This window comes from Dryobates pubescens, chromosome 14 (assembly GCF_014839835.1).
Source record: "Dryobates pubescens isolate bDryPub1 chromosome 14, bDryPub1.pri, whole genome shotgun sequence".
Classification (NCBI taxonomy): Eukaryota; Metazoa; Chordata; class Aves; order Piciformes; family Picidae; genus Dryobates; species Dryobates pubescens.
The window spans coordinates 12,744,704-12,770,022 of NC_071625.1; the positions used below are offsets into that span (position 1 = coordinate 12,744,704).

The 25,319-nt window shown below is 40.0% G+C and overlaps 1 protein-coding gene across 1 annotated transcript; it reads right to left on the bottom strand.

Annotated features, from left to right (window-relative positions):
• Window positions 1-181: 181 nt before the first annotated feature.
• On the bottom strand, window positions 182-20,543 carry RAD21 (RAD21 cohesin complex component). The gene is made up of 14 exons (XM_054167185.1): window positions 20,351-20,543; window positions 13,953-14,126; window positions 12,665-12,794; window positions 11,549-11,648; window positions 10,492-10,598; window positions 9,462-9,665; window positions 8,466-8,591; window positions 8,161-8,283; window positions 6,807-7,030; window positions 6,345-6,510; window positions 5,836-5,987; window positions 3,296-3,445; window positions 2,402-2,485; window positions 182-1,583 (listed from the first exon to the last, which is right to left on the bottom strand). The coding sequence occupies exons 2-14, from the start codon at window positions 14,094-14,096 to the stop codon at window positions 1,392-1,394; spliced, it is 1,902 nt and encodes a 633-aa protein (XP_054023160.1). The 5' UTR covers window positions 14,097-14,126; window positions 20,351-20,543; the 3' UTR covers window positions 182-1,391.
• Between the last annotated feature and the right edge of the window lie 4,776 nt (window positions 20,544-25,319).

Genomic DNA, 25,319 nt, shown 5'->3' on the forward strand with positions numbered 1-25,319 from the left:
TTTCCAAGGATTATTAAAACATGGTCAGCGTGTAGTCTCAGATTTTGTTTTAAACATTCACATAATTTTACAGTTTTGAGCATACACTGAAATTTCAGAGTCCCAAAATTATTTCACAAAGTGCCAACATTAAAACCAGAACTTTCTGTGTGAATAATTTTGCCCTAAAAAATAAAAACAACCAAGTGAAGACAGGTTTCCATAATCAACATATTCACATAATTTCTGGTGCTACCTGCTCTAACAGTAAAGTTCCATTCTTTGTAAGTAAAATCAAATGGGACTTCTTTTGCCAAACTGGTAAAACCTTTTGAACACAGCAGTGTGCATTATTGGAAAGAAAAATTATACTAAAACCATAAATATATCCAAAGAGCCATTAAAACACTACACAATGAAGTGGAACTGTGCCCGTCTGCACTGTAGATTCAAGTTTGTTGCCCTTTCAGTACAGGTGGTATCAGAATTTAGCATCTTTACAGAGGCAGTCTGGTCACCTTCTCTTACTCTTATCTTCTGCCTGCTTAATAAAAATCAGATAATTTACAATCTAGAAGTCCATTTTTAAAAAGTCTGGAAGTATATACACAGCTCTAACAAAGCTAAATCATTTTGATGCCTTCCAGGTCTAAAAGACACGACCAGGATTTTGAATGGAGGCTCATTTAACAGTAATTAGCCATTATCAGTAGTGGACCATCACGAGGCGAAAAGGAATGTTTCATCTAAAATGCTTAACACCTTCCATCCTTTCAGGTACACAATAGTAGCACGTAGAGGAGGTGCTTTCCACAGACACCCATTTCCCTTTAGCATCAAGGGCTACGAAAATCTGACTGCAAAAATGCAGTGACAAAGCAAGCTGACGTATCAGGCACCACCTTTTATGTTGGCAGCTTTAAAGACCCACGGGACGCACAAAGATCTAAAGGACGGGATAAAAACCAACCCCACTACTATGAGAAGCAGACTGAACATTTTAGACGAGTTTGGCAAAGTTTTGGATCAGACAACAGGTTGGCCATTCAGGCTTACTTGTCTAGGTTAAAAGTACTGAGTCAACTAGTCAAATCATCAGGAGACGTTTCATTGATACTCAACATTACATGCACCAATATTGCACACAACTGCTCAGAGTTGTTAAATCTTCATCTGGGTCCTTGAGCCGTCTGGTTTCTGCACTCGGAACTGAAGCCGCCCACCCCAGCAGTTTCACAAGAAGTTTAAAGTGGTAAATTTAAAATACAAAAACCAAAATAACCCAAAATACCAAGGACTTTATACAGACAGTAAAATCTAAATTCTCTGCAATGATCGTGTGGGCCCTACAGATGGGGCAATACGTGTACGCACTAGTGAAACAAACACTAGCTCTGCTCTAGTCTAACCATTCAAATAATGTGAAATCTGGGACCGGGTGTTGCAATGATGTCGCTGTAAGGCTCCTCCTGTGTCAGCTCTATAGCTTGCTGTTTCTTAAGTACCAGGAAACTGTAGAATTTTGCAGCTGCTTGCTTTCTATTTGTATTTCTGCACAGCTCGAGCAAGCTGATAGATTCTGCTCCAGTTTTAGCGAGAGCTCTCTGAAAAACACAAACGTTCATTCCATAAATTGAAGTAAGGATGACTTTGGAAAATAAGAACAGCTTAGAGAGATGGAACAGAAATGCTTCGGTGACAGCACCACCTCAGGAGTTGCAAAATGCTTAAGGGAACAAAGGGGCAGGAACTGCAAACTAGACTGAATGGGGAAGATAGGACAGGAACAGATGAAATACACATACAGAGACCTACATGCAAACATCAATTGGCACTTAATATCAGAGTATACTAGGGGTGCTCAATAATCTTACCAGAAAAAAGTTCTTTAGTTCTAGCAAGCAAGAATCCATCCTACAAAGATTACCCATTTGTGCAGGCTGATGCCAAATGCTGAAAGCTATTGCTGTACCTCACCCAAGGTCAGATTCCCACAGCTGTTAATAGATTTGCTTTATCATACCATGAAAGTTTTCAAAGTAGCCTAGCCAGGGACAAACACCCTGTAAAATGGTTTTATTCCTAGACCTTGATGTGATTTGCTTAGGGTCACATAGCACAAAGTCAGATGTGCTAAGGTTTCACTAAAAAATCCACTATCAAATTATTTTATAGTTTGAATTTCTGAGAGTCTTACTTGCACACCAAGTGTGGACATAAAGACTGAAAAAGTTAAGCAAAATTTTATTTCAAATATTCTTTGCAAAAACCAAGCATATATTTTCCACACTCCTAAGACAGAACTGGTATTTTACATCCATAACACCTATTGCAAAGAAAGCTCTTTCTTAACCTTTTCACTCAGGTCAAAAGCGTCAATGGGCACACTCAAAAGCTACTCTAAGTGAATCATCAAGTGTACCTGGAGTCCGTGAAGCATTTGTTGAGTCCTCTTGTTCCATCTCCTTTCTTCTTGATCCTGATCACCCCCTGTACCATCTTCTTCCTGCAAGCAGCCAAAATTCACTTGTTTACAAAACAGTAAACAATGTTATTCACTGAGTTATGAAAGGAAAGGTATTTCTAGATACCACTGCAGTTTTTCCTTTTCATCAAGCCTTGGGGTTTATACAACCTGAGTCACAGGATACACCTAGATGAGGCAGGAAGCAGAATGGAAGAAGAAACGTATGTAAGCTAACGTACTGAAGTAAGGTTGCCTGCCACTGATGATCATGTCTCAAAATGTTATGCTGACAATTAGTAAAACCAAGTTCAGTCATGACAGCTGAATGAGGAGACTTCAGTTCAATCTGGGATCGATGGTACTGAACATGGTAGCAACAGTGCTTTTATTCTGCAAACATTAATGAACACAGACATGGTCTCCTTACACTGTGGAAAGAGAACCACTGCAAAAGGAAAATAGGCTGTTCAAGAGCTTCAGTTATCACAGTTGTGGATGTGGTTTTCTTATCAAAAGAAATATATCTACTTTTAATGAGTGGCATGAATTATTTAAAATGTACTAATGAAATTAAGTTCAACATTTCTGTAGAAGGCATCATAAATAAAGTGTTTTAATCCTACCATGCCTGAGAACAAGAGAACCCTCTAACTCAAAGCAGAATGTAAATGCGACTTATAAAAAGTAGTAATATAAAATGTTACTGAAGTAATTTTGGAATCTACATTTCCAAAGGTTATAATTTCCTAAATAAGGATTGAAGAGTTATTTCTTATGCAATTTAATGAATCCAATGTCAAACAGTGCTGGGGAAACAGAAAAACTCTTTCAGTGTATAGAGTCCTTTACCTCCTCTTCTTCTTCCTCCTCCTTCTCTTTTTCCTTCTCCTTCTCTTTTTCTGGCAGAAGTTCCAGCTCTGGTATTAGCTGGCAGATGTTTTGGGGCTCCTCTGGAGGCATTTCTACAGGTGGCATTTCCAGCTGCTGTGCTGGTGGATGCTTTAAGAGTACATAGAAGTTAAACTGATAGCATCATTTTATCAGTGCTTTTACAACAGTATTACGATGCTACAAACTGGGTTCACAAAATCTAAGTCTCCAGATCTTAGCCATTTGTCAGAATTTTCTATTTGTGAGAAGTTAACAGCAATTTGCTTTCTTTTGCTGTCCAGACATGTATTTTTCATCTTTTAGAGTCTACTCACATCAGAAACTACAATGCCACTATGAAGAAAAAGGCTTTCCAATAACTTCACTTAGTATGCCACCCAAATTACTGATCTCACTTCTTGGATCAGCACACGAAACTTTTGAAGTCCCACGTGCCCACAAGCACACACTAGCTCTCTGAAACAAGACTTCTTTGAAATACCAAAATGCTGATCTTTGCAATACAAGTATGAAGGCAATGAAACATTGGTACTTTCTGAAACTTCCAAAAATGTATGATTGACTGGTATCAGGAGGAAAATCCAGAAAAGCAGTTCAACAGGATTTATGTAGTCCATTTTAAATAAAAGAAATATCACAGTATATCAGAGGTTGGAAGCAACCTCAACAGATCATCAGATCCAACCCCCCTGCTAACGCAGCATCACTTAAGGTCGTCCACACAGGAATGCATCTGGGTGGGTTTGAAAGTCTCCAGAAAAGGGGACTATACAACCTCCCTGGGCAGCCTGTTCCTGTAAAGAAGTTTCTCCTCATGTTGAGGTGAAATCTTCTATGTTCAAGCTTGAACCTGTTGTTCCTTGTCTTATTACTACGCACCACCCAAAAGATCTTGGCCCCATCCACTTGACACCCACCCCTCAGATATTTATACACATTGATGAGATCCCCTCGCAGTCTTCTCTTCTTGAGACTAAAGAGCCCCAGGGCTCTCAGTCTCTCTTCATAGGGGAGATGCTCAAGTCCCCTAATCATCTGCATGGCTTTCTGTTGGATTCTCTCCAGCAGGTCTCTGTCTCTCTTGAACTGGGGAGCCCAAAACTGGACACAGTATTCCAGCTGTGGTCTCACCAGGGCAGAGTAGAGAGGTAGAACTTCCCTAGATCTGCTGGACAAAGCTTCTTGATGCATCCCAGGATACTATTGGCTCTCTTGGCTACAAGGGCACATTGTTGTTCCATGGAGAACTTGCTGTCCACCAGCACTCCAAGGTCTTTCTCCATGGAGCTGCTTTCCAGCAGGGCAGCCCCTAACCTGTACTGGTGCATGTTGTTATAGCTCCTCAGATGTAGGACCCTGTACTTGTCCTTATTAAACGTCATGAGGTTTGCCTGCACGCAGTGCTCCAGCCTGTCCAGGTCATGTTGGATGGCTGCACAGTGCAAAGGGGTGTCAGCCAACCCTCCCAGTTTTGTATCATCAGCAAACTTCCTGAGGGTACTCTCAATCCTCTTATCCAGGTCATTGATAATGAACAAAACTGGACCCAAATATACAATATTCTTCTCCTAGATCTGTAACACAGTTAAGTGCTGGCCAGTAAAGTTACCTTGACATCTGAAACTCCTTCTAAACACATCCCAAAAGTAGTTCAGTCATTTCTGTTATACAGTCACACAGCAGGTATTGCTACAGTTATGATGATAGAGGCCTGATGTGGTTGGTGTGATCAAAAATTCCTAACACATCCCAACAGCATTGATTTCAGCACAGTCAGTGACATGGCCAAGAGGAGCAGCAGCTGCCTTCCTTTTCAGCAAGGTAATGTAACATCTAACAATCTCATTCTACAATGAACCACCTGCTAAGCCAAGAAATATGTGAAAAGTGGGGTTAAAAATGCACAAATACAGGAAATACAGCATAAACCAGACTATTGTCACCAGGTAGGCATTCAGAATAAGAATACACCTTTCATTTTGTCCACTTTCTCTCCCCCTCACAAGGATGGTTTCCTTTCACACTGCATGGCAGCGTTTGCAGCACAGGCAGACAGCTAGATTTGAGTCTACACATAACTAGGAAATCTTTCCTGAAGATCAAAAATTGTTTTTGTGAGCCCTTAAGCCTGGCACACTAGGACTATCTTAAAGGAAATTTGTGCAGCCAGCACAATCCCTTTTTGTCAGTAAAAGCTGTTTGTATACATGTGCCCAGCAGATGAAGGATAGCTTTGTAAACAATACACTTCACTGCTTGAAGACTTTCTGGAGGAAGCAGAACCATTTCTTTATCCTGTTTTAAATGTTTCAGTAAGCTTTCCACTGAAGAAAACCACCGAAAAAGACTACCCAGAGACAGAGATTCTGATACTACTCCAGCATCTCACAACACCACAGAAAGCCAGTGCTTCAAATCTGTCCCACTTCTTGGTCAAAACATTACCCACTCCTCATTCTCAAAACAAAATAAACCCCCAAATTAAAGATCTTACTCACAGGTAATGCTGGCTCTGGTTCCACTTGCTGCAGCTTGCGTTTAACACCTGTCTGAGGGGGTGGGGGTGGCATAACAGATTCATCCAGGCTGGTTCTGCTGCCTTCCATCATAGATTCTTGCAAACGACTTGGTTCTTCCAGTATAGGTTCATCTATATTCCACAACAAACCCAGTTTTAGACAGTTTGGTACATTACTAAGTCTGATTTGCTATTAAATTAGAATTAAGCACTCTGTAACAGCCTGCATAGCTCTTGCTGTGAGTTAACAGAACTGGTACAGATATGCATACAACCCAATCCAATATCCATTTAATCCACTGGATCAAACTGAATCTTTAAGTCTCTTCCAGGGAAAGGGCTGTATTAGGTCACAGAATGTCTAATAAGCTAAACAACCATTGCAAAGTTCTGATTCATTCAACATCTTCGGTGACATAATATAAAGCACAAACAAAAGAGAAAAATAAGCTCCAAGAAAAAGCAGAGCATCTTTAACAAGACACAAACCAATGACATCTCTTTGCTGCTGTTGCTGTTGTTGTTGCTGCTCCTCTCTGGGAACCTCTGGGTTTTCGAAGTCTTTAAGGAACTCATCAAGGTTGTCAGCTTCTCCACCTTTCCTTCTCTTTCTTAGGTCTTCTGGTACCAAGGGTGTAAGACAACGTGTGAAGAGCTACAGAGGAAAGTTTAATTATTCACTGTTCTAGTTCTCAGTGTCCTTCATTTCATAAAGTAACTATGGGCCATCCTTTCCCATTCTTAAGCTCCTCTTCAACAGCAGTAACAGTTTTAAAAATAATTTGTATCTGTAACTAATAAATATTTTAGGCTTTGGTGTTATTTTAGTTGTTTTAACTATGTTTTTCTTTAAAGTGATGAATACTTCTATATCATATATGCTGATGTTTATATACAAGGCACAATCCTGAATACAGTCCATTTAGAAATTAACTTGGACAAAAATGTTACCTTCAGTAGCCTGTTGTTCCACAAAGGTTGTGCAGGCAGAGAGAAAAGCTTTTCAACTCCACCTGTTTCTTTCCACATCATCAGTTTCTTAGTAGGAGGTGCCAAGTCCAAAGTAGTAACAATATCAGAGTAGTCACTTAATTGTGCTCGAATAGTCTTGCTGTCCAGTTCTTTCACACTGTCCACAATCAGCTTTCTCTTCCTCTTTGCTTTGGTTTCTTTGACTGTTGAGATTTTTATCAAATCATCAAAGTTAGGTCAAACAGATAACCTCACTGTAGAAGAACCCTGCATGTCTTAGAGGTCTTATTTGCCTATGTATAAAGCTGCTTCAATAATCTAAGGCAATGTTAGCTTTGGGAAAAGGAATTAAAAGCTATAGGCACTACATAACCTCTAAATTCTTCTGTGCATATTTGTAGTCCTACCTAAGCCTCAACATCCTCTTCTGCACATGCTTCCCTGCCTCATGGCTTGCTTATCAGGCTGGCATTCTTCAGGAGTAAATGCTTGATAGGTAAGCTCCCTCTGACCAAACAGTCAAAATACCACAGCACGTTAGGTGATTATCTTACCAGTACCTGTCACCCTGCTCTAGAACGACTTTACAGTACACTGCTTACAGCCTGGCCCTCTGCAGCAGACCCTAAAGCTCTGGCAAACACTGTCTTTGCGGGTCCCAGATGATCAGCTGTAGGACCTCTGTTGCTAGCTTGCCACCAGAGGGCAGCGCTAAGGCTTTTTAACTGACCAAGCAGTTAAGCCAGGGCCTGAAGCTCAGTCAGAAAACACAGGACAAACTGCATTTTTCCATCTTACTTCTTTTAAATAGAGCAGGGCTCTCTTTATAATGAGATAAATACAGTACCAGTTAAAATAATGAAAGGAAAAAGACAAATAATTTCATTATTGAGTGGAACTCCAAATACAAAGATGAGTGTCCTGAATTCAGCAATTCATTAAAAAATGATGAATGTCTGTAAGTGCCTTCATTCTCAGAGTCAACAGTCACTCCTGGCCATCAAACACAGTGTATCAAGAACTGTGCTGTGCTACAGATACTGTATTAGAATTAAAAATATAGTGAGTTCTGTGTGTCAAAAGCTGCAGTATCACGCTGCGACACGTACAGAATGCAAAAGCTACAAGCTAGTATCCTCCAAGAACACCACTGTAAGCTATCTGCCTGGAAAGTACTGGAAGGCTACCATTAGAATAAAACGAATTCAGCACCTGATCCCTGGTTTCCTCTCTTCCACATAGAGTAAGAAGTAATGCTAAGACATTCATTTCGACTCTAGTGAGCTGTGGTCTACGATGACCCAAGTAAAGTATTCCCAAATAGTTTACTCACCAGTTATGTCAATTGGCTCCAGAGCAAAAGCTTCCTCTTCATTGGGAACAAGTGTTGTCTGATCAGTCATAGTTGGTAATGGTTCAACTGGATCTACTGAGTCAGGACTGTCTGGTCCACCCACTGCCAATGAGAACAAGAATCTTGCACTACATCAAAACATTAACGAACTCTGCTACCCTTCCCCATTCCTTGGCGTGGTTCACTGCATTTCATACTTTTGAGGTGAACATGTTTTTGAAGTAGTAGGATCCAAATTAAATTAGTTGAAGACAATTCTAGATCTGGCCCTACATCTTACTCACTTGATACATTATCATCATCATCCATATCATCATGGGGAGGTTGCTCTGGCATTGTTACTCCACTTTCTGAGAGTGCAGGAGGGTCATCAAAGATACCACCATCATTATTGCTGAGAAGTTTGTCATCTGAAACAGCCATGAGAACAAATCCATTATGCATCCAGGAATTCATGAAACAAATACAAACAAATTTAGAAAGTAGTGCAGATAAGTTTATGAGAACAAAGATGAAGACAGTGCAAAGACTAGAGAAACCAATACTTTTGATGCTGATAGAAGCAACTGGAAGTGTTTTTTCAAGGTACAATTCAGCTTAAATTTTGAGATCACCACTATTACAATATTATTAATACTTCAGAGAAGCTCTCAATTAAACAACCCCCTGTAAGGAGTCAAAGAAGAGTTGCATATTGATTTTTTTATCTACAGAATGCTATGTACAGAATGGAAAAACTCCCACCACTTAATAGAATAAAATAGAATAGAGTTAACCAGGTTGGAAGAGACCTTCGAGATCATGTCCAACCTATCATCCGACACCACCTAATCAACTAAACCATACAACCAAGCATCCTGTCAAGCCTCGCCCTGAACACCCCCAGCGACAGCGACCCCACCACCTCCTCAGGCAGCCCATTCCAGTGGGCAATCACTCTCTCTGTGTAAAACTTCCTCCTAACCTCCAGCCTAATCCTCCCCTGATGCAGCCTGAGACTGTGTCCTCTTGTTCTGGTACTGGTTGCCTGGGAGAAGAGACCAACCTCCGCCTCACTACAACCCCCCTTCAGGTAGTTGTAGAGAGCAATAACATGTCACATATCATGTCACATATCATCATGTCACATATCATCTATGTTGCTTTAGCACTCACAAACCAGAATTCCAATGATGAAGGCACCTTGGCAACAAAGGAAACAACCTCCTCTCTGTCCCCTCAGGAACTAATTATTGAGGCAGAAGGTAGGACAGAAAAAACCCCAAATTCCTCAAACATACCCAATATTCCACCATCATTTCCTTCTCCAAAATTATCATCCTTGTATTGGTCTTCATATTCCAGGTGATTAGATTTCTCATTGAGGTGACTGGTGCTCTGTTCAGGTTCCAGTAAGAGATTGGAAGCACTGGTGCTCACTAGCATGTCATCCTCAAATGCACTACCTTCTCTCATCATCTCACGATCATCCATCCCAAAGTCACCTGCAAGAACAAGATTCCACTGTTTTAAATGCTGAAGAACCAAGATAAAAGCTAATCAATCAGCCACCTAGCTAATTATCAGCAATGGCCTGAATGTAAGACAACCTCATCTCAAATTAATGGCAAAATTAATGACAAGACATAAGGAACTATACCCAGCAATATCATAGCAAGAAAAACTGTTCAAGAAATTATTTTAAAAAACAGCTGTCTCCTCTTCAAAGAATTTTATTATACTTATTTGAATTCATTTTAGCAAGATTCTACTGAATTTTAGCTGTACTGAAACAAAAGAAAGGAAGCCAATATCAAACCAACACCACCACCAATATCTACATTACACTTTCAAAAAAGATAACTAGATTATGGATGACATTGTACTCTGGAAACTACATATTCAAGTACAACTGTCTCCAGGCTTTGATTCAGATCTTAGAAATCTTGTCCTTGAAATTATACTGACAAATTAAACTAGTCACCACTGACTTCTTCAGCTTCAGAAACCTCACAACAGTTTCTGACTGAATGTATGCCTGTGAGTAAAGCAACAGCTAACTTCAGATTTGCATCAGGTTTTGAAAATGATGACTGGCAATGCTTCACTCGTTAACCAACTAAATATTCTTTAGCTTTATATAGGCAGCTAGAAGCTTGATGAATAGTAGAGGACAAGGTTTGTGGGAAAAATGACATGTACAAAATAAAAATTAAAGTGTGGAAGCACAGCATGTTTGTTCTAGTGGGAACATTATAGTACCTTCAAAATCATAACTTTACAGTAGCTAAAACTAGCTTAGTAACACATAATAACACACAAGATTTTTACCAAAGTCATTATCCTGGAGGATACTGATGTTGCCTACTTCTTCTCTCATTGTAATTTCTTCCACTCTACTCTGGTTCAAACTGAACTGCTGGGCCACATCAATATCACTTAAACAAACAGAAGGCAATTATTAAAACAACCCAAACAACTCCATTAAAAAGAGTAATTAACAATTGACAAAGACTCCTTAGATAAATGTGAAATTACTTCCTAAAAAGCACACTATATACTTAATGAAAAAGCTGATGGTGAGTACAAAATAGAAAGACCTACATAAAACAGTAAAACTGTTTAGGTTTAAACCTAAATTGCATTAGTTTCTGGGAAACGTATCAGTAACCTCTCACTCATTGCTATGCTGGAGTCAGTAGTTCTAAAGGCCAAATTAATAAGCAAGAAAACACTTCCCTCTCTTCAATTTCAAAAGCTATCAGTGCAGTTTATCAGTAAGTTTATATACTAATAGTTAACAATCTTCAACATGCACTAAGTTTCCTAGATGCAATTTCAGGTTGGCATATATTCTTGATTTGAATATAAACCAATAGAAACCTGAGGAAAGCAAGTTGTATCCCAGAAATTCCATTATAAGTAATCCAAATGGGTAATATAAGTTTTGTAAATCTCAAGAACTCTTCAAATGGTAAACTTGTTATTATGTTTGCAAGTAACACAATAGCATTAAAAGTTTTAAGAGTTACAAATGCCACTACAAAAGGCCAAGAAGGACATTGAGTTACAACTACTCTTATCTGAGACATACGTGATGCAGAGTGCCTTGCATGAAAGAAAAAAGAAAATGACAATGCGTATCTAAATGTTTCAAAAACCTCTGTGAGGACAGCTTTAACTTCAGTTAAAACTGCCTGCTACTATGAACTTAAAAATCAATACCAAGATGACTGTGTATTTGCTTGGTATATTAAAAGACTTAAGAATATAAGTTACATACAGACTTTAATTTGGCAACAAGTTTGCTGTTTAAAATCAAAGTTCTCCTCAACTAAAAATCAAACATTATTTGCATGGAAATGAAAAACAAACAAACCAAGCTTACTCTAGATCAGGAAGTGGCTGGTCAAAATCATGAAATTCCTCAGGTAATGTAATAGCATTGTAAGCGGCCTCTCTGTTTTCCTCAGGCAAATCGACAACCCCTGCAGAGAAGAACACTCAGACATGAGCTCCCATTCCTTACAAGGAAAGTGTTTTTCCCTACTGCTTAACATTATTCTCTGCAGAGTTTCTTGTCTTTACATCGTCAAATTGAACCAATGCTAGGCACCTACAAAACCACTTTAGATAATGTTAGTATTGAGACTCATTCTAAATTCAAAACAGACACCCTCAAGCTCTGGTACTGTTTTCTACAGCCCTGAAAGCCTCAAATCACTCAATGTTTATGTAGTACAGTGCAGAGCTGTGCAGCTAACACAGGTGCTGTACATCATCACAACCATGCAGGTATCTGATACAAAATCAATTTACCATGATGCTCCAGGTGAGCTAGTTCATCCTGTATTATGGTTTGGGTAAAGCATCAGCAACACAGTATGGCTACTTTGCTACTGGTGATTTAGTCAGTTTGATTCATTCTGAAAGACCTAGCACATTAATGGCATTACTTTGGCAACACAAGCCGTTAGGCTTCTGCCTTTAAAAGGGCTGGATTACCTAAACTACATGAACACATTTCCTTGTGCTCCCAAGATGTTTAATGACTATCAAATTAGGCATCACAGAGAAGTGCCAGTAATTGGCACCTCTTTTTTTATTCAAAGGCTTAGAGGTTAGGACACTTCAAAGTGAATGGGAAAGGCAAGTTCAATTCCTCCCCTGTAACTCGCAGAAAGTAAGAGCTTTGTATTTTGCCTTCTGACCCACACAACACAGGCAGCTCTGAGAAACACTCTGCCCACGTGCTCTGTTCTGCAATAGATAATCAAAGACCCACTGTCCAGAGAGACCAGGAATAAGCAGGAGTCTATACTTCACATATCTTCATACTTGGCCACACAGCCAGCATGAAGCTGCACTAAACAAAGTATCTTCTGTAATACAGCATAATTTTATCCAATTCTTCCACAGATAGGATGATAGAATCATATACCTTAATAAACAGCATTATATAACAATGCAACTTTTCACAGTGCTTAGATAAAGATAAAGATACCTGGACGAAAAGCCATCTTAATCTTAATGAAAGCCTCATTACAGTCTGCAAGAAGATATTTGGCTTTCCTGTGGTAGATTCTAACAACACCTAGCAAGAGATGTCCTGAGGTTCGAAGTGCCATCTTCACCTAAAAACATATTGCACAATCATCCAATTAGGCGCAGTCTTATTTTTCCTTCCTTTAAAGCAATTTCAGTCAGATTTCAACGAGTTTTTCAGTAACATCAAATATCCCAAACAAGTATAAAAATCAGCAGAAAAAAAAAAAGAAGAAAGAATTAAACATCTACAGTTTGAGATGATTCTCCACATATTCTAAGTCCTTTCAGTCCTGACGCTGAAGTGAATTACTGTTTTGGAATAGTAAGTACACGTGATTGTACTACCCATTTTTTTCCTTATACTTAGCAGGTCTTCCAAAATCCAGAGTAACATTATAGACACATTATTATATTTGCATCCATCAAAATATTTTTTTAAATTTTATTTTTGAAATAGTTGATTTTCTCACAAGACATTCAGACATCTCTTAAGTGATAAAAATCAACTGTATCAGTTTGCTAGTTCTTAAATGGCAAATTTCTTTTTCATGAGTAGTGGGGGGGAATAATTAAAAACCCCAAGTTCCTCAAAATTTCCTCTGAGTCCAAAACAGCCATCCAGAAGTGTTATGTTCTTTCATTTTTATTGCTACCCATTCACTTCCCAGAAACCCAGAGACTAAAAGTGTCAAAAGCCAGGCTTTTACACCACTGTATTATTTATATGGAAAACGATGCTCCTATAACCAGTAACAGGACAAGTTACTGTGATACTTCAGAACTTTTAAGTGTAACTCATCAGAAACAGGCTTTGAACTTAGGCCACAAGCATAAACAAGAATATCTAAGTACGACTTCCAGGGGGCATAATAACAACAGCACTGAAAGCGTCATCATAAGGCCTTTAAAAGTCACTTCTCAGAAAGTCTGGGCTTGCCTCTTTTTCAAACATTGGCTTCTAAGTCATACCTAGTAAGCACATCAAGATACAAGTCCCCCATTTACACAAAGCAAAATACTTTGTAACTAATTGCATGACACTTCAGCATTGCTGTAACTGACGAGAAAATAGTCTTAGGAATCCAAGAGTCAACAGAGTATTCCAGATCTGAACAGACCTTTCCACCCTTTAAAGCTGCAACATTAAGAATTTTATTTGTTCCAGTGACCCAAACAGCAACACCACCTGTACATACAAATTCTTTTCACTACAAGGTAACAGTGTATTGGTGTAAAATAGATACCTTTGGTGAAATGATGCTCTCCACGCTGCTCTCCAGATTACATTCAAAAACATGAGCTTTGGTTAGCTTCTTATCCCAGTGGGCTGCCAGCCAGATTTTGGCCAGCGGCCCACGTTTGCTCAGAACAAAGTGGGCATAGAACATGGTTCCAAATCTCTGAAACAAAGTGCAAACCTGTAAAGAGAAAGCAAAAAAAATAAATATGTTTGTTTTGTTTTGTTTTGTTTTTTTTTTTAAGGAAAATCTTTATGAGGAACAAGGAATGCACATGTTTACTTTTCAACCATTAAGGTCAGACTATTTGTATAAAATTCATTATTACAAAGCCACTTCCAAGCGGTGGCTTTGTAACAGCATATAAATTTATTGCACAAGAAATATAAAGCAGGAAAAACATCAAGCAATGACTATTTGTTTAATGTAAAAATGTTAACCATCCCACAAGAAAAAAAAAAGTATCTTCAACATATTAAACATTATGGTAATAATACCAAACTTGTAACACAAACATGTCTCCTTTTTTTCAGTTCAACAGTAGTTTCCTACCTCTTCCATTTCTTTCTACTCTCAACTCAGCCGCTACTACTGCACTAAACCACTATCTATTCTCCACTGTATCACTAAAACATTTAGCATTATAAAATACACAGAGCTAAACTTTTTGGATTTCATCGTATTGTCTTTAACAGAAAATACAATAATGTCTTCACTTTGGAACAAACTGTTCTTCATTTCATAATCCTCTTAGTAATGCATCGTATTTTTTATTCAAGTGTTGATAATAATGGTAAGGAAATTGACTTTGTAATTCTCAACTTCCTGAATATTCCATTTTCATCTCTCTCCTTCAGCAGAAATACAAAGACTTCCTTTTATCTACTCATCTAGTAACTGTATTCTCACAGCTGATAACATGCCAACATAGCAAACCATGGGCAAGTAGAACAGCACAGTATCTTATGATCTAAACGTGGCAATTTCAAGCATGAGATAAGCATATGATTCAGTTCAACTACAAGTTGAGAAAACAAAGTTTGCTTTAAAGAGGTGGAAGATTCTGTACAGGTTGGGTTTTTTTCTCCAGCAATATCTGCAACTAGAGAAAAAGAAACCAAAGAGAACAGGAGAGAAGGAGCAAGTACAGAAGAACTGTCAGAGGAAGCACAGCAACCTAACAGTAAAAGTAGGGCAGTTTAACATGGGTAGAACTAGTGTGAGAAGCATCACTTTCTAGTCATTAAAAAACCCAACCCAGTCTTTCCCAAATGCATGCCAACACAACTTAAAAGCAAACAGGGAACACGTTTCAAAGCACCTAGGGTAGAGCTGTTTATATTTATAGGGTATGCTTTACAGAGAGGGGGAAAAAAATAACAGCAAAAAAAAAGGGGGGGGGGGGAGGGGCAGAAAAGAAAAAGAACAATTTTGACTGCTAGTAAAATAAGTACAGAGCAAGAGAGTGACTGGCATTAGTGGTTCAGGGGAGGCAAAGCCAATTTCTAAGTATCTGGAGAACAGATGAAACTAATCACAGATCTAGGCAGGTATCTCTGAAAGTAAAGCCAAATAATACTTGTGTGTTTGTTATTTTTGTTATGGAGTTCTGCTTTGAGTTTGTTGGGTTTTTTAGGGGGGTGTGTGCATTTTGCTTTAATAAATGGGATCTGAAGAAATATAAAGGATAGGGAAAATTATCTTTGTAGTGGTACCATACTCCAAACTTACACCTACTCATAGGTATTATTCAATGTGCAAGCTAATGAGAGCTTTGAATTTCAGCTGCATTAAACAGAACAGAGTTGTCTGGACAACAGAAGAGATTATGAAGCTTATCTGTCTTAATGACAGACTGGCCACTGATTCTGTTCAAAACCAAGAATGACAGTGTAGCGGGTTTAAAGGAAATTAAGCCTAGGTTCAGCTTCAGCTCGAGTTAACAGAGTAGATAGGATTAAAACTACTCTTGGGAGTGAAGCTGATAGCTTTGAGTCATAATAAAGCTGCAGAAGGAACAAAAAGTTCCAAATGCCATTTTTATTTGTTGAGATTGTGGGGATCTAAGGACAGCACTGCACAAAGATGGACATGAGCACACTTTTCAAAAAAGCACAATGAAACAATTTTGGAAGTCTCCTTGATGAACAGACGTTATCTAAAGGAAGGTTCTTTACTCCCCCTCCTACCCCAGTGGTTTGAAAGACATCACATTGATTCAAAGGCCAGCAAACAATTAAATCCCTCCTGTGTTCTCAAAGACCTCACAGTATTTTTGTATATGCAAAGACTTGACGTTGCAGCACAGCACTTCAACAGCTAGAACTGCTATCACAACCACACACTGCTCTGGTAACTGCAGGCCTGCAAATTACCCCTAAATATGAAGAAGTTGAAAATCACGGCACCAAGGAATGGCATCAAAACAGTAAGTGGTCACCTCTGAGGTGTTTTCTAGTTTTGACTCAGTACTGGAGTTACGTATCAAACCTAAAACTTGCTTGTAAGGCTAATGATGAGACTATACTACATGTGCAAGGGTACTTAAACTTTTAGAGTGAATAAGAATCACAAGTAACTAACTTCTGACAGCTGTCTCCAGTTTCTCTTCATCCATTAATGAAGTCACAGAGAAATAGATTACAGAAATTTAAAGTGTATTAATCTGAACTGTTAGGAGTATTTTCCACTTCCAGATTCCAGCAGATGTTCTGCTCTGTGTTGTAATACCTGGGTTACAGCAACTGTACAAACCCTGCCTTTACAGATCTGAACTGCAGCAGTTCAGATACTGTTGTTTAGCACATCAACACAACTCTTGCAGCAGGCCCCAATGGTTGCTCTCACTTTTTCTTCAGGTCTGTTTTTTTTGTTTTGGTTAGGTGTTTTTTTATAATGCTTTTCTTTATTTCAGACTTTACAGCTGATCTTTAATCCATAAAGCAGTATGCTGATGAAGTGGCATAAAAGGAGAAGAAATAGATTTTTTTGGCATAACTCGAGACTGAGATGAATGTTAAAGGAACTATGATTTTCTTGGAGTGGCAGAGTGCTCATGCAGACATGTAAAACATATGTTGTTGGCTGCCAAAGCAACTCATAAGAATCCTCCAAGGAAGGGTAGCTGATGGCTCTTTAAAACTTGTAAGGTAAAATATAATTGCAAAGTTTTTTTAACTGACTAGGTATGAACCAGGACTTCAAAAACTTGTTTGAAGAACTTCCTCATTTTTTTTCTGTCTTGCCTGCACTGCTCTGTGGCAAAAATAGAATGTACTGACACAAGACCAGGTGAGACCAAATCACAATCTTGCCAAATTGTGCTTCTAGAAAACTTTACACTTGATTTTAATTAACTTTAAATTTCCTTCAATGTGCCATACTTGTCCTCAGGCTCCCCCACCTAAACTCTTCTAAACAATGGTATGATTTTTTATATTTGTATTAGAACTAAAAAGGTAATTGATGGTCCTGAAGATGCAACAAGAAAACTAGCCAGATGCTACCTATGAACTTCATCCTAACCATCAATTCACAAATATTAGGTTTGAAAATCCTTCTGCATATTAGAATGGCTAAATTCCAAAATACTCTTCTTGTAGCTGGAGTCTCATCTTTCAAGACACTCAGATGACAATAATATTGCAAACATACAATATTCACTGTAGCTCATTAAGTCCACTCACCTATCACTCGGTTTATGTACACATATGCCAGTTTATAAGTTCAGCCTTCAAGCTGGTTTTTTGTCACCTACATTCGTGCCTGTTCTAAGGTTACTTCATATCTACATTCATCCACTGATTTGCAGACAAATTCCATACTACATTTTGAAAACAAACATTTGAATTCCTTTGTTCTTACACTATCTCTCAAACTCTCTTCTCTGATGGTTCCCCTCCATACATTTTCATCCTATGCTGCCCTTGTTTCTGTTTCATTAAGCTAAGCCAGGCCTGGCTGATTCAGGGAAGAGTGAGCTCACCCTAGGCACCTACAGCAGCCCAACTCGGCTATACTGGACCTCAGAAGTCCAGAAAGATTACTTGGACCCTGGAATTGTAGTTTTCAGTTCCTCAACATTAACCCATAACCCTTCACTATATAATCCAACTTAAGTGCCCAGAACCTGGTGCAGGTACACTCTTTCACCCGCATGTTTCATTAGCACACTGAACACCTGGTGCTACTAAAAGAAATAAATTCATCACAGGACCAGCCTTCTCAAACTCCACTAATAACTCTTTACAGGTCGCTGTCTCTTTTCAGCACTAGCTTATTTCCTATCTTTCCTTACCACTTTTACAATTCTCAGGTTAATCTGCCTTTTTCTGAGTTTTAACGTGTTTCCTTGTGGCACCTGCAGCATTACCACAGTTCAGGGACAAGTCACCTCAATTTCTTATAAAAAGATATTGAGCTAATCTAACTAGATATAACTTTGACAAAGACATACAGCATTTCCCATTTGTCTCTGTGTCTTGATTGTTTCACCTACGATTTTTCTGAAATTGTGTAAGTGAGGTTGCACTAGCAGGCCTGCAACTATGTAATGGTCCTCTTTTACAGGAGCTGTTCTCCAATTATAACAGACTCGGCACCTACATAATCAAATTGCTAGAACCTGTGCCCCACTAAAATTACTAATTCAGAAGGCTGATCTCACTACATGGTTTGAGATTTTCAAACCCTGTGAAAATAGTTCTTCTCCCAAGTTCATTTTCATGTCTGAACCCCAGCAAATATCTTGCCCTTGCCCTCATCCCATGGAAAGAGTATTTTAGACCCTATCTCAATTATCCCAAACTGTTTTGCACAATTCCAGTTCCACCTCAAACTAATATATCTGCAGAAACCATGTATTAACACACTCCTTAAATGTATGCAAGTTAAAAAAAAACACAATAGAATTCCTCGTATTGCTCCATCATTTGCAGCAGTTATTCTTCTGCAATGCTCATCCAAAGAGCACATATGCAAAACCCTCACATTTTGCCCTAAAAAAGTTAAACTCATGTAGTAACACAGGCACCTAGTCTCATTTCTGTGGGAAATCCCATGAGACCACTAACCCTGATGGCAAGACAAGACTAATTTAATTATGTGGTAGTTTAAGTTTATAGTAGGTCTTGTTCACTTTTTGCTCCTCCTTTTATTCCCACCACCACACTTATTTCCTCTCCAGTTAAAACTTTGGATGAGTGGGCTTTGTGTTTCCAAGTTTCACAGAATGCAAAATGTTTACAAATGAATCACCACAAAATAAAATGCAAGCTTGGCACTACTAAGGCTTTTATGTTTCCTCATTTTTGATCTAATGAATTTTACTGAGAGATTAATGAAAGCATGTGCTTATGGCACATGGTCACACAATGTGGGCCTATATGAAAATGTCTCCAAATTTACGATATTTTCTTCCATGTATCTAAATGTAACAAAAAGCCATTTTCACTGAAACAGCACTGAACCTGGCACTGAAACAGCCAGTAAGTCAGTGAGCCCAAACTTCCTCTCTTTTTGATAAAAAAACCACAACTTGCTTTATCTTTAACAAAATCATTTTATTCAGAGAAAAATTCTAAGATTTACAAGATTTAGATGAGAGTAAGAAATTAATTCTTCAGGAGGTAGATATTCTTAAAGGGACCTTTAATTTGCAGATCAACAGTCACCGTGCCCTGAAAGGCAACTCTTATGCTATTAGTGAGCATTACGAGAACATTCAAAAGCCTGTTTTATCCAAGCGAGAAGTTAAACTATATTAGAAAATGAGACAGACAAAACTTCGCTCCTCTCCCAGTCCCCCCACTTGCAGTAGCTCTACCGACCCTTCGTCAATCCACAGCTATGGATCTGTTGCGTTATTCCGGCCACGAGACCCCAACGTCGCTCCCTCGGCTCTGCCCAGAGCTGGCTCTCCGGTGGAAGAGAGGAGGTCACTGCACTTCCGCGCCTGTGACCGCTCCCCGTTTACAGGCCGTCTGCACCACGGAGCGCACTTCCCTCGCCGCCTCCGGTGAGGCCGCACGCTGCGCTCCCCTGTGCGGTTGTGTCCGTGCCGCCGCCAGGCCGCAGACGGGGCCCCGCTGCGCCCGACCTCCGCGCAGGTCACCCCAACCAGTCGGCCCCGCGCCACGGGACTCCAGCCTAGGCCTCGCCACCCACTGGGCTGTCTAATGGGGCCCGGCCCTCCCCTCCCGCTGCCCCTCACCCGTCTGCACCAAGACGGCTCGGCAGAAGAGCCGGTGCAGCTGTACCCAGCCGCAGAGGCCGCCAGCCGAGCCCGAGTAGGCCGGCAGCGCCCCAAGAGCCAGGCTGCGGCCGGTCCCCGCCACACCTCTTCGGACAGCGATAGCGAACCGGGGCGCCCGACGGTAGCGAGCGCAGCTAGCGTCGCTTCTTACCCTGGACCGGTGCAGGAGATGACTGGTGGGGAGGCTAGCGAGGCCGGGCTCGGTAACCGCTCCGCTCCTCCTCCTAGAGCCACTCACTCAAACAAACAAGATGGCGGCCGCAGCCCTTCCTGCCGCCCAAACCAGCCGTTTAAATCGGCAGGATGTTTACTGTTAAAATGCCCCCTCCTTCCTCCGGGCCACGCCGCCGTCCAAGGCGCCTGCGCGGTACTCCGCACGACGGGCCGCCAGGAGGAGGGCACCCTGCGGGACCCGGTCAGCTGCGCATGCACTCGGCCCCGGAGAGAAGGGGCGGAACAGTGAGCTTGGATGAGTGACAGCTGCACGTGAGGCGTGAGGCTGAGGCACTGACGGGGTTACTGCGCCTTGTGCGGCTGTTCAGCCTCTGTGGTGCGTTCCCGCTGCCCTAGGGAACGGCGGAAGTGGGTGCTGGAGAGGCACGCGGGGTTACCGGGGCGAGTGCGGCTCTACCTTGCAGCAGTGCGGCATGGGGTTGGGCGGGGTGCTTCGCCGTCAGGCCTAGTCTGGGGACGCCGTTCGTTCGGGAATGCATAGCCCAGCTTTCGAGTTCAGCCTGGGCTGCGCTGGATGTAGTTGGGTCTCTCGTTACCTGGCAAATAAAAAGCACTGTCTCGAAGATGACGCTTGAGTTTTCAATTAATTTGTTTTAAAACATAAGGGTCTAATTTATACGAATATCCTTTTTTTCCCTTCGCTTTCGCTTTTTATTTTGCAGCCTGTTTACTTAAGGAGGTTAATAACCAGGTCTCTTGGAGCTTTGCATCTTGCCCCTGCTCTCAGACACTGCAGGTGTTTCTGTTACGCTGCGGGGATGTTCGCTATTTTGGGAGCAACTGCACACGCCATGCATTTTGCTTTCTTTGGGCTTGCTGTATTTCAACAGCATCTAGGAAGGCAGTGGATTTTTTTTGCTTGTAATTTACAATCAGAATCATAGAATCAACAAGGTTGGAAAAGACCTCAAAGATCATCAGGTCCAACCTGTCACCCAAGACCTCACGCCTACTAGACCATGGCACCAAGTGCCACGTCCAATCCTTTCTTGAATGCCTCCATTTGCTAGTTTGTGATGGCCACCTTTGATGAGGGACTGTGGCTACAAGTGAATTTAAACAGGAGTTAAGGACTAAAAGGAATGGGAAGGGAAGTCAAAAAGTCTTCTCTCTGAGTCTGGAGGTACAAGTACATAAAGTAACATTCTATATCAACAGCAAAGTCTTCAGCCTGAAGGGACCCAAGATACAAAACCTTTATAAAATAACCTTTCAGAAATAGTTTTTTTTTTAGTATGTGTAATGGGGCATCAGTTTACAAAAATAGTGCTGGGAAATACACTTACCAAGGGTTTAAGAAGTATGACTGCAAGTTGTGACACTTGGATAATATATCTTAGTGACTGATAACATCAACAAATGTGTAAAAACTTCCAGGCTCAGTCTGCTGATTCTCTTTCCTCAGATTCAATTATTCATATTTCAGCATTCATCTTTATTCAGAACAAATATTAATTCACTGAGTGCCCCACATAGAGTTCTGCTAGGTATGGTGATGTTTTAAGAAGGGTTTTGTGCAGGGAAACATTTGCTGTGTCCCCACTATTTATTTTGTTTCAGTATGAAATCAGTTAGTGGTCTAGGCATTAAATTAGGGAGTGTCTAGGCTACTGGCCAAGGCCTAGAACCATTGATTACAAATGTGAATTAACACTGCTGATATACTGGACTGACAAACCCAGCAAAAATGTGGACCAGTAAAGACACATTGCTTGCTGCTATAGGAAAACCACTCACAGGGATGAAAAAAAGCCACACTCATAAAGGAATAGCACAACTGTGTAAATAAGAAATTTAAACTCTTATAGACCATCCCCTAGCATTACTGAAAAGTCTGTAGAATACCTGTGCTTGGGTCTGGCGCTGTTGAGGACTTAATTCAGTTACATGCATTTTTGAAAGGAATCCTTCTCTGTCTTGACAGACACTGAGGGTTTAGTAGCCTTTGGCAAGAATTGCTTTTCTGGCTATTATTGGCCAGTGTGTGCTGGTTGCCTTTCTAGAAGCTCTACATCAGATTGCCTTTGACTGGCATCAGAAATTAATGATTGGAGAGAATTAACAATAACTACTTTTTTATAAACTGTCACTAGCAGTTCCCTAACCATTGCTCAGTTTTAAAATAAAATAAAAAATGGGCCTCAGATATTTTTATCTTATGCTCTGTACCATTTAAGCAAAAGATCATTTAAAATAAACAAAGCTGGGATGCTTGGAGTGAAGGGATTTTGATATTTACCATCTAATTAAAACATAAAGTTAGTAAATAGGTTTCATCCTTTCCAGATGACTCTTTGCAGTCAGATTCTGCAGTTCTTCTGAAGTTTAGTTTCCAGTCTTTGCATGCTTAGTTATTTTAGGACTTTAAAAGTACCTACTTCAAAGAAGCAAGTATATGCAAATCCCAGAGAGTATATAGTCGATAAATTTGGCTCAGTTTAAATCTAAAGGATTTGAATTGTTATCACATCTGTTTCTCATGGCAGTATGCGACCGCTGTGAAGATCAGTCTGTAATCTTGCCCTCTAGTTTATTCTTGAATGTACTCTAAAATGATGCCAGTCTAATTTAATATGGCTTATTTTTTTCCCAAGGTCTTTTAGCTTGATACTTTCTCCCTTAATCTAACTGGAATGCTTCCTTCCATCAAAATTAAAATCCAGACAGTTCATTTGCACATTCCTAAAGAGGTTAATTGCCTGATAAAAGAATGTTGCATTTTTACTACACTTCCTGAGCAAGCAGATAGTTATACTGCAGCGTAATTTCCAGATAATCTGGTAAAAATGTAAACAATTATAGTACAGTAAACAAGGAATAACAAAATTACAGTGTATTGGAACTCATTTCCTGTGATCTCCATCCACTGATCTGTCAGTTTTCCAGAACACAAATGAGCTCTCTTCATTATTGATCGTAGATGAAATTATTTCATGACTGCTTCAGATGTTTATGATTAAGTCAAATATTTTCCAATGGTACCCTTTTGCACTTTGCTCCTCATGAAGATCAATTCTTTGAAAAAATAAATAATATTTTTTCTGTTACTAGTGTTTTGTTTGTTTGCATTTTTTCTTCTCACTCAGATTGGAAACTGTCCCGGATGTCCTAACTCATCTTCCTGACTCAGGTTTGTTTCTAAAAATCTACCAGAAGGAAAGCAGCACACTATTTAATTTGTATGCAGCACTCAGTTCTTAGCTAGAATTTCTCCTCTGGCTCTGCTCAGACACATGCATTCCAGATGGTACATAAAAACCCAAGTGTGTGACTATTATGTGCACTCTTGCTAGCATACAGCAGATGACATTATGCAGTGACATTTAGAAACTGAGGCAAAAAGCCTATTTTGGTTTCCAGCTTCGGTCAAGTGTATCTATCAGGCAACACAACCATGATTTTCAAGTGCAGAACAGCTTAGTTCACATATCAATAGGAGAAAGAACAATAAGTTGTAATTCCTTTTGAATAGCTGAAGTAATAATTTTCCCCATATAAATATTTTCCCTTGAAATTTGAAGTCCAGTCCCTCTCTTGAATCACACATCCATCTTCCAGTTTCTTCCAGTCTAAGCTGCTTTGCTTCATCACTTCAAACCACTGGCAGCATGGTTGCAACAAAAAATTGCTTTTTTGAGCCCTCAAAGAAGAAATTCAGAGGAGTCACAGTCACGCTGCTATCCAGGTGAGGTAGGAAAAAACGTGCTGTCATTTGTAATTTGATTAGAACCTGTGTACTTTCAAAACTTTTCAAGGCAGATAATTTCAAGTCTCTTGAATACATTGGACCTTCTCTGAGGAACAGTTTCAGCTTCTGTTTACAGCAAGTCAGCTCTACTGCAGCTATATAGAAGAGTGGGACTTGCTAGAAAGGGACCTCCTACTGCAAGTGCACATAGAAGTTTTCAGGTCTAAGATAACAACTGCCTTTAGGTGATCCATAGGTATAATGATTTGTGAAACTGGCATTCGGCTGCCATCACAAAATCAGCATGGCACTCTGTTCTGAACATTAGGAGACAAATATTTTCACTCTAGCTGGTACTTTGAACTTCCTATTTTTGGTATGGGCCACCTGGCACAAATCCCATGTGATGGAAGTAAAAGATGTGAGTAACTGAAAATGATACACTCTTGCCACTGGGACTTCTTGTTCACAATGCATCCTTTTGCCTGTATCTCTTGGCAGAAGGATTTTCTATCTGCTGAGAATTCTCTGCATGGCAAGTCAAAGATGTCCCCTACCACTTTATTTCACTCAAGGAACACAAAGAGATATAACTGAGGCAACAGAAATTTTAATTTCTGAAATCACAATGGAAATTCAGCTCTCATTGTTTTCTAGTACTGGAGAGGTGGAACTGGAGAGGTTATTAGGATCTGATATAGCAAATCATGCACCACATAATCAGTACAAGGTGACCCGTGATTAAGTAACATCTTCATCACAAGATTTGTTACTGTCTCTACTTCATAACTTCCGAGAAGCAATGCAGACTGCTAAGCTGTCAGGGGGAAATGGCCACACATTCCACTACAGACAAAGAATGGGCTTCTGAGGCAGGCTCTGCACCCATCACCAGGAAGATACCCATCTTCCTTCTGGTTCTGTTGCAGCTATGGGTCTAACTGTATGAATATACCTAGTGGTGTTTTTCACAAGTCTGGAAACAGTTTTGCACAGAATGAAGCTGCCCCACCAGCCATCTCTGACACTACAGTGTCAATATGTAGCTACTGTTCTGTAAACTGCCATCAGCAGCCTGCAAAGGTGCAGTTATCCATAGAATCAATAAGGTTGGAAAAGACCTCAAAGATCATCAAGTCCAACCTGTCACCCAAGACCTCATGACCACTAAACCATGGCACCAAGTGCCACATCCAAT